We start from the raw sequence: 9,507 nt of genomic DNA on the forward strand, positions 1-9,507 counted from the left end.
CGGTTTTGCAACCTTAATTATAGCAATTCTTACTGCAGCTGCTGTAATAATGCCATCATCAATAGAAATGGGAAAACAAACCTTTTACTTCCAGTTAACCATCCTGTCAAGACCAAGTTTTCTCCCTATAGAAAATTTTCCAATATTTTGTTCAGTGTAGTTTTAAATGATTCAGGCAACATTCAGTAAGACTACTCTACAGTCTAATAGACTTCGTTAGGACTTTTTCTTTGATATACAGCCTACAATTTCATTATACAGTACTATTACTCTTAGTAATACCTTCTTGGAATAATACATGCATCAGAGGATAAATTTAAAGAGTTGCTCCTCTAATTTTTCTGGTAGTATTATGGCTTTTGGCTTCTAATCTATATTTTATATCCAGCTGTTTTCTATCATAGTAATATATGCTATGTTTTCTTTTGATGTTAAAAGACCACTCTGCTGAAAATAAGTGGACTTTTTCATAGATATATTCTACTCAGTTCTGAAAGGAAAGCATGTTTTTGTACATTTTTTAGGTCTGAGTCTGTGGAAGGATTCTTATCTCCAAGTCGTTGTGGTAGTCGCAATGGGGAAAAAGATTGGGAAAATGCATCTACGACTTCTTCAGTGGCCTCTGCTACAGAATACACAGGTCAGTATCAGTAATTTTCTTAGGGAAATGGTTGGGTATAAGAAGGGTCTGTGTATGGGGAGTTTTGGTTCTCCTTTATTTGCTATTCCTACAACATGACTGAGGACTCTTTAGAGATTTGTAATTAGTCTCCTATAATATATATAAAGAAACAAATGTCTAACCCTTCTAAAATGGTGTAATTTAAAATATAAAATAAAAAATATTGATACAGTGGTATATTAAACAAACAGACTAAACTACAAATTTAGGCCAAATCCTTCAAACAATCACACAAGTAACTTTATGCATGTGAGTAATCCTATTAAAATCATTTCTATAGTAAGGGGAGGAAATAGAGTGTAGAAAATATGGGATCAGTCTGGAACCAAAAGATTCAAATAAAATATAATTGCCATAAGAGAAAAAAAAATCTATTCAGTAAAATAAATTTAAATATAAAATAATTGAATTGTTTTTAAGCCAACCATACACCACAGCTTACATCTTGTTTCAAAACAGACCCTTCTTTAAAAACTGAAGACTTATTAAAAACTCTCTACAGCCTTACTTCTAATATTTCAGTGCCTTATGAGTCTAACAATAGTAACATCATCTTTATCTTTTTCCATGTGTGTAGTATGTGATATTTCAAAATGTTTTGGATCATTATAATAATATATCTGTATTTTTGTCCATGTAATATCACACAGTCTGGCATGGAATAGCTTTGAAGTATCATCAAGTATTGTAGATAAACAAGGTTTTAGGGAGGCTAATTTTGACGAGGTTATGCAGCTCTAGCTATGCTGGGAAATTTGATGTTCTGAAAATAATCTATAGAAGAGGCCAAATTTACAATCTGGATACTGCATGGTACTTTATCTATCTTTGAGAGCACTTGCAACCAATTTAATCACTTCCTCGCATCTCCTCAGGATTAAGTCTACTACAGGTACTAACACTCCTCTAGTTCTCTCAACAAGGCCAGTTGCCTATTTTTTTGTTTTTTTTAACTTTTCAGACTTTGTTTCTAAATGCAGTATGCTTTTTTTAAGGAACTCAATCAGAGTCTTTTTCCACCAAATTTTGAATACGCTTTGGTTTATAAATCAGATTTCTTGCATCTTTTTCCATTGATTCTCTTCTTCCCTCCAAACAGTCAGTTAGTTAATCTGAGACAATGAGAGTTAATCTTGACTTTAAATCATTGGAGGCCTTTAAGATTATGTTCCCTTTTATTAGTATTCATAACTATGCCTCCTTTCAAAGTGTCTTGACACAAACAGGAAGATAGGTTGCTGAGTCTATTCTCCATTGACTTAATCTCTCAAAATTATTGTAAGAGTGAATAACCAAACGTCTTCTAAAGGGCTTCTGGTTCTTCACATGTTGGTTTGATGCCAATAGGGTACATCCCCAACCCAAAAAACAGTTTATACAAAAATATACTTGATACATTTTTCATCTGGGGGGGAAGGCTTAAACTTAACTTTGGTTAAACTTCTGCAGTAATATTTTCTTCCAATGTATGGCTTTTCCACATGACTGGGTCACCAATTAGAGTCAGTAAGAGGGGTATACTATTAACCTCTCTACAGCTTACAACCCTATACTGCACACCTCTCAGAAACCAAAGCAGAGACCGTTTCTAGTCATTCCTGATAGAACAAGCCCTTCAGGGAGCCTTGAATGACCCGTCAGAATCAACAGCAAGCCCATTGTGGTCAAATGACAGTTGGGATTCCACGAGACCTCCAATCCCAGAAGGCAGGAGTCCATTTACTCTAAACACTGCAGCAACTCAGTGTTGTGTGACTCATGCTTGAAACGTAGGGGCAGAGGAAGAAATGAAACTACTCCTCCTAGTTGGTTGAAGATTTTTTTTTTTTTAAATATAAAGTATTTCATCATTAATAGTGTGACAGGGCGAGACCTGATGGCTATAGGAGAGTATTGGAAGGTATATATATTAGCTCCAGGATCAACAAATCCTTGTTCTCTGTGTGATTCAGCCAGGGTTATTCCATATCAATTAGGCCACCTGAGGTCAATTAAGGAGCTTGCCCCAGCAGTTAAAAGCCTCCGTGTCAGGCAGATGGGGCAGCTGAAAGGGAGTTGAGAAGAGGAGCGAAGCGGAGCGGTGCAGCTACAGAGCTTAGAACTATTGCTTTTGCTGCCACAACATCAAAGGTACGGGAGTTAAGGAGAAGCCCATCCGGGCAAGGCCGAGGGCCGTAGGCACAGAGGCCTGAAAGAGGACCCGGCCACTCAGACAACTGAGCAAAGGAGTTGAGGTGGGGTGACCTCACCCAAGCAGAGAAGGATCACAGGGACAGAGAGACCCAAGATGATGAAGGCAGAAGAACCCTTGCCCCACGTCCAGGAAGCAGACCGCGAGCAGTGGGGCCAAGGACAGACAACCAAGGGAAAGTAGTAGCTCTCATGGACTAACGGGTTTGAGGCTACTCCTCGCAGGATACCTGGGTTGGGGCCTGGGATAGAGGGCGGGACCGGGCCCCTCCCCATCATATCCCCCCTCCCCCCAGCCACACCACCAGTGTAGCTGAAAAGAGCGCAGGATCTGCGGAGGGGAAGAACAGGCCTCCTTTGCCGCAGTAGATTATCATGTGAACCGTTTTCATGAGGCATATTCAAGACAGTTCCCTAAAGTGTCCTGTAATGATGCTCTAATGCTGAAGATATACTGTTGAGTAAATCTAGTAATATTTAAAACAATCTTTTTTTCAGTTTTCACAGTTGTACAACATCATATTCACATATAATCCTGTGATACAGTAACAGAAGAATAGCAGTCAATCCATGTATGTGTGTAACATGACTGATCTCTACTTAGTTCCTTTGTGGGTGCTAGCATTGTATTGTTACATATAAAAATGATAAATGGAAAAAGTGTTTCTTAGTGTTCAAGACTGATTTCTGTGTTGCTTATTGAATCACATAGTTCATTTGTCAATTCTGTTTCATAGGCCCAAAACTTTACAAGGAACCCAGTGCAAAATCCAATAAGCATATTATTCAGAATGCTCTGGCTCATTGTTGCTTGGCTGGAAAAGTAAATGAAGGTCAGAAGAAAAAAATATTGGAGGTAAGGATATTTTACCTATGATAAAGAAAAGGATCAAATTCAGCCTTATTTGGACACTAGGGAGACGTGCCAGAGTGGAGGGAAGAGTGGATAGGAATCTTCCTCCCAAGGCTATGTAAATTCTTTGTCGATGACTAGCATAGACTCAGTGATACCTAGCCTGTCCCCTCTGTGAGTGAAGGATCAAAAGATCAAGAGGTATTATGGAAACAATCGTATGTGATCATGTAATTAAAGAGTATCATAATACATATACTGAAAGAGGCTGAATTAATTATATGCACAGGCAATCTTAATTCTGGCCTCTGCTATTTTTTAAATGCTTGATTAAGCAACCCTAACATTCTTTTAACAGGTTTTGAGGGTTTTTTAAATATTATTTTCTAATTTTTTTTTAAAAACAAACTGAAAAAAACAATTCCATTTTATGGAACCTGCATGGGTATGAAGCAGAGTTGGGATCTTTAGATCTCTACCATTTAGGCTAATGGAGTAACTGATAGTAATAGTAAACTGTTATCCTCAATGAACACTAGCTACCAGAAATGTATGAGACACATACTTTGCCAGTGGGTTCACAGCTATTTGCTGAGACCAGAGCAAGATCAAGACTTAAGAGTCCTGGGTTCAGTTCCAGATTCTGGAGGGATGTGTGCTCTAGAAGGTATAGGTCTTCTGCCCCTGTCCCTTCCCTCTACTCCTCACCCAGTTGTACTAATGCCAGAATGCATCCTTCTTTTCCATACTATCTGGGTGAAAGCAGTGGGGGCTTCAAGAGCACAGGAAAAAACGGTCTCTCTGCTTTCAGTTCTGGTGCCTGGCACCATAACAGCTCCCAGCAGCCTGAAGGAGCAATTGAAGAGAAGATCATATTCAGCTCCTGCAGCCCTAGAATGGAGCAGGCTCAGTCACTTGTTGAGGATTGTGCATGGTCAGTCTAGTTAGCACATAGGGAGGTATTTCAGGATGGAGCATGCTCTGTGCAACTGGGATCTTTAGAACATATTGCTTACAGCCTCTAACAAGCCTTTACTGAATATGTGCTAACATGTTCAGAAACTTATACACTGGCCAAATTTCTGTGGATTTTCAGGGAATGGCAAAAAGCACATTTTTAACACTAAGGGAAGGTCTACACTACAGTTTTGTTGACAAAAGTCAGCTTTTGTTGACAAAACAGTGGAGGTGTACACACTGAAATGCTCCTCCCACCGATGAAGCTGTCCTGATATCCCGACATAATAAAACCACCTCAACAAGAGGCGTAGGGCTTATGTTGGTGTAGATAGGGTGATGAAGTGTCAGTGTAGACACTGTGTTTCTTACATTGGCTGTTGGCTTTCAACTGTCATTCCTGTCAATTTCACAGCTTCAGTGCAGCCCTGAACTAGACAAGAAAGCTGGGCAGCTAGAGCCCAGATGATCCCCACTCCCAACTGGGAGCAGGGTGAGAAGCGCGGGAGGCTTCTCTGCTCCCTGCCAAGAACTGGAGCAGACTCTCAGCTGTGAAATTGACATGGCTTCCTGACTCCCAGTGGAGAGCAGGGTGAGAAGCCCCAAGCTGCTTCACCCGGCTCCTGACAGGTAACGGGGAGGGGAGAAGCCCTGGGTGGCTTCTCCTGACTCCTGGTGGGGAACGGGGAGAGGAGAAGCTCTGGGTGGCTTCCCCCAGCTCCCAATGGAGAACAGGGAGTGGGGGGAGAAGCAGCCTGCTGGGAGCCTGTGGGACAGCTGGGCTCCCAGCAGGGAGCTGCCAGCGGAGCTGAGAGACCAGCTCTCAGCCCCCTTCACTGCTCCTCTTAGGTCGGTAGAAGTGCTTCTGGTGAGGATATTCTCCACTGACCCAAGGACACCCAAGTAATTAATGCAGTGGCTGTAAGTTGACCTAACATAAGTCAGCTTATCTTTGTAGTTTAGACAAGGCCTAAGGCAACCTCCCTTGCAAATCGCAAACCCTTGCCCCAAAGCATGGAGGTTCTAGAGCTTCTCAATTAAATAGTTGTTATAATTTTTAACCTGGGCAAAAAAAATATATTTTTCCCTTACCAGCTTCTTAGGAATAACTGAGCAGTTATAGCTTGATTTTTTTTTTATTTTAAAGAAAATAAGTAAGAATTCTTCCTGAGGCAGACATCCAGCATGCAAAACTTCAATCCTAATAGAAGAAGTTTGGCAAAACTGTAATTAACTGAAAACAGGGTCTTATAATGGAAAGTGTTAGGCTGAACTACGGTTCAAGTTGTATATGTGAGTTTAAAATAAAAACCCGTACAACTTTGAGTTGTGGGTTTCCTAAATGTAATGTAAATTTCACATTGTGAACACTTTTTTTCTTTTTCTTTTAAAGGAAATGGAGAAATCTGATGCCAATAACTTCTTAATCCTATTCCGGGATTCAGGCTGCCAGTTCAGATCTTTGTATACATACTGCCCTGACACCGAAGAAATCAATAAACTGACTGGGATAGGCCCCAAATCAATCACAAAGAAAATGATAGAGGGGCTATATAAATACAACTCTGACAGGAAGCAGTTTAGCCACATACCTGCTAAAACTATGTCTGCCAGTGTTGATGCAATTACCATTCACAGCCATTTGTGGCAGACCAAGAGACCAGTAACTCCTAAAAAACTCATACCTACCAAGGCATAGTAGATGGAGAAAATATTTGCTTCAGACAATTGTGCTAAACTTGCACTTCATCTTTATTGCCTATAGAAAATAGGTTTCTAGTTGCCAACAAGACTTGTAGAACTTGAAACTGGTCACAAGCTCTTTTATCATGCACAACTGGAATGTAAACACAGTATTTAGGAGTACAGAAGATTGTCACTTAGGGGATACAACTACAAGTGATAATGGAAATGTTTGATTCACGTGTGATTTGTATGTGCTAATACATTTATAGAGTACATTTGCTCTATATTTTGATTAGATACACTGAAGCACTAAATGTTGTTCATCTGTAATGACTGAAATTACATTTTTTACATTTGTTGCCTTATGCTTTTGTGTTTATGCTTGTCTTGAACTTTAATTTTCTTGCTGTTTTTTTCTAATATTATTTTCAAAGTCACTGAACTTTCCTTAATGAATCCCATCCTGAATACAAAAAAAAAAAAAAGTGGCCTGTTATGAGATCCAGTATACTCTATGGTTATTCTAAGACATCTAGGTTTTGTTCTGCAAGACCTTTGTATGTTCTAATGACATCAAAATCTCTCAACATCCTGTTGACTATTTCTAGTTCCATTTCAACTTTGTAATACTGGTTTGTCTGATTTTTTTTTTTTTTAATTAAATATTAGGGGAAATTTTTGAGCTGCTTAAAGGGAGGTTTCCTTCAGATTAAATTGTTGTTTAGCAACTAAAATATTCTAAAGTGACAGAATTCACTAATTAAATCTGTTCTTTTCACCTTAATTCTATCCATCTCAGCCTTAAACAAATTTTGCTGTGGATAGACATCTTATGTATGTTTCAGTCTGTCAAGCTTTTTAAAAAGTAAATCACTTTTTTAACATACTCTGATAGGTGACATTTTGAGAATTTTTTATCCATTCAAAATAAGTATTGCAAAGAACCTAGCTGACATTTCAATGTTTATAACAAATATAAACATTTTTGAAAATAACTATTGGAACATATTTCAGTATTATTTACAAAGGGCTGCATTTTGATTTTGTAACAGTGTTTCATTATTTTACGTAAGTCACTATTACGTTTAGTGTTTTTTTCTTTTGTATAATTATTTTCAGTGTAGCACTGTTCTGAAAAAACTACAAACTTGAAACATCCTCCAGATCTGTGGTTTTTTTGGCAATGTGTACCAGAGGACTAGTTGGTGGGAGGGGGGGTGAACTCATTCTCAGGAAAAGATTTGAATGATTTATGATCCTGTTCTGTTTGTGTTGTGACAACTGTGTAAACATAAAACAGTATTGTGCTATAAACTATGTAGTTCATTCTGTTTCAGGGGAAGAAGAGATTGAAATTATGTACACCTCTCTCATTGAACTGCTTAGAGAGAAATAATGCCTCACTACTATGATGTACTCATTTACTTATATAAAAGATTCACAGGAATGAGATGTCCTTAAACAGTTTAGAACAGTACTTTTTTAATTATTATAAGGCCTTAGGCATCAATGCATTGGGTTGTTTATCAACATTTTCTCAAATGCTGTCAATATTTTACTCTAATTTATGTTCTTATATTTATGTATATTTGTTAAAACTGTAAAAAAACAAACAAAAACAAAACAAAAAAAAACCTTTAAAATACATGTTTAAGATGTATGTGACTCAAAATTACTTGTGGTTAGCTGATTCCTACTGTTTGCATGTATATGACCAGGATATGTAACTCTTATATTTCCAGTGTATACATATTGTGTATATATTATATAAATATTAAATATAGGGGGAAAAGAGGTTTGCACATTCTGCCTGTTAGATAGCTCCTATAACTACTGTTACATGAACTTGAGGATAGTAAAAATTAGTTCAAGAAAAGTCAATGCCGGAGTGGGGTGCGGCTGAATGCAGTAAACATATGGTGAATACATTTATAAAGGAGGTTTATCATGGGAGGCTTTTTCTTTCTAAAACTGACATATGATTTGACTGAAGACTTGCACATTCATCTAAACAAAGTGAGTTAAAATACATGCCAGAGGGATTCTTTGAATCATTTAAAATATGACTGAATGAATTATGTTCATATTTATTTACAGGTAAAAAAAATGCTCAGTGTCTAAAGTTAGAATGTGAATAATGCAGTTGAAAAGTGTGTTGCTTGCAGTCTAAAATGTTACTTAATACAGGAAAAGACAAGACAGATGCTTTTTCCTTTTTAAGCCTGCAAATTTTCTAATTAAAGTGTACGTTTGGTTGGGGTCACGTTTTAAAAAAAAGGAAAAAAGCTTTTCATAAAGGCCAGCATTTATCACTGATCTTTTTCAGAATACACTGGTGCTTTCATCAGGGGTATTATTATTGTTGCTATGACTGAATTTGCCAAACACTTATCTTAGTTTCCAGAGCAAAATTTCAAACTTTAACAGTTATCATTGCTACTGAAACCCCATATTTTAAATTTTAGTATGACTGTTTGTTTTTACTGTTTGGCTGTTTAAAGCCAAATTCAGCTATTTAATTATGATTTAATGGGCACTGTTGAGAAATGTACAGTGTATTGTGTGCTTACTTATCCACTTATGTGGATCATTGCTTCCATATTTTTTCAAATGCTGTGCTGTAAAATATTGTCATATTGCTTCTTATGTGGTGCAGTGTAGTTTTTTCTTTTGTTAAATAAAAGCATGGCACCAAAAACATACATTTTCTCGTGCTCTCTCATATTGTATTTAAAAATAAACTGAAAGTGTGATTAATCAATTTACCTATTTATAAAAAGCATGCTGAACACCTTAAAATTTTAGAAAAATACATACAGATTTCTATTTTATATTCATCCCCTATTTATTTTATTTAACAATAACTCATTATTCTATTATCAGAGGAAGGCTGTTGAAGAATTGGATTTACATTTCATTCTTGAAGGCAAAGGGTTGTTATCCTAATCTTTTCTTCCTAGAGTAAGTTCACAGTTGAACTCAGCATGATTGACCATGTAACAAGGAGTTAGAAACTTGCTATCCAACACAATTACAATTTTAATCACACAGCTCATGATATACCTTTTACAGTCTAAATTTGAATTTATATTTAATCTCTGGTCTGTCAAAAGCTGTTTTTATAAATATGCACTATAAA

At 37.2% G+C, this 9,507-nt stretch overlaps 1 protein-coding gene across 5 annotated transcripts in view; it reads left to right on the top strand.

The window, feature by feature from the left end:
- CAMSAP2 (calmodulin regulated spectrin associated protein family member 2) overlaps positions 1–9,125 on the top strand; it is a 168,860-nt gene extending 159,735 nt beyond the window's left edge. For all 5 annotated transcript variants that reach the window (XM_067538308.1, XM_067538309.1, XM_067538310.1 and 2 more), the window contains 3 exons: positions 525–640; positions 3,610–3,728; positions 6,076–9,125. In XM_067538308.1, coding sequence (XP_067394409.1) covers positions 525–640; positions 3,610–3,728; positions 6,076–6,381 — 541 coding nt within the window. In that variant the 3' untranslated portion in view covers positions 6,382–9,125. The remainder of the gene's footprint in view (positions 1–524; positions 641–3,609; positions 3,729–6,075) is intronic.
- Positions 9,126–9,507: the final 382 nt, after the last annotated feature.

Source organism: Emydura macquarii, unplaced genomic scaffold (assembly GCF_026122565.2).
Source record: "Emydura macquarii macquarii isolate MOO-44397 ecotype Brisbane River unplaced genomic scaffold, CSIRO-AGI_Emac_v2 contig_480, whole genome shotgun sequence".
In the NCBI taxonomy this organism is placed as follows: domain Eukaryota; kingdom Metazoa; phylum Chordata; order Testudines; family Chelidae; genus Emydura; species Emydura macquarii.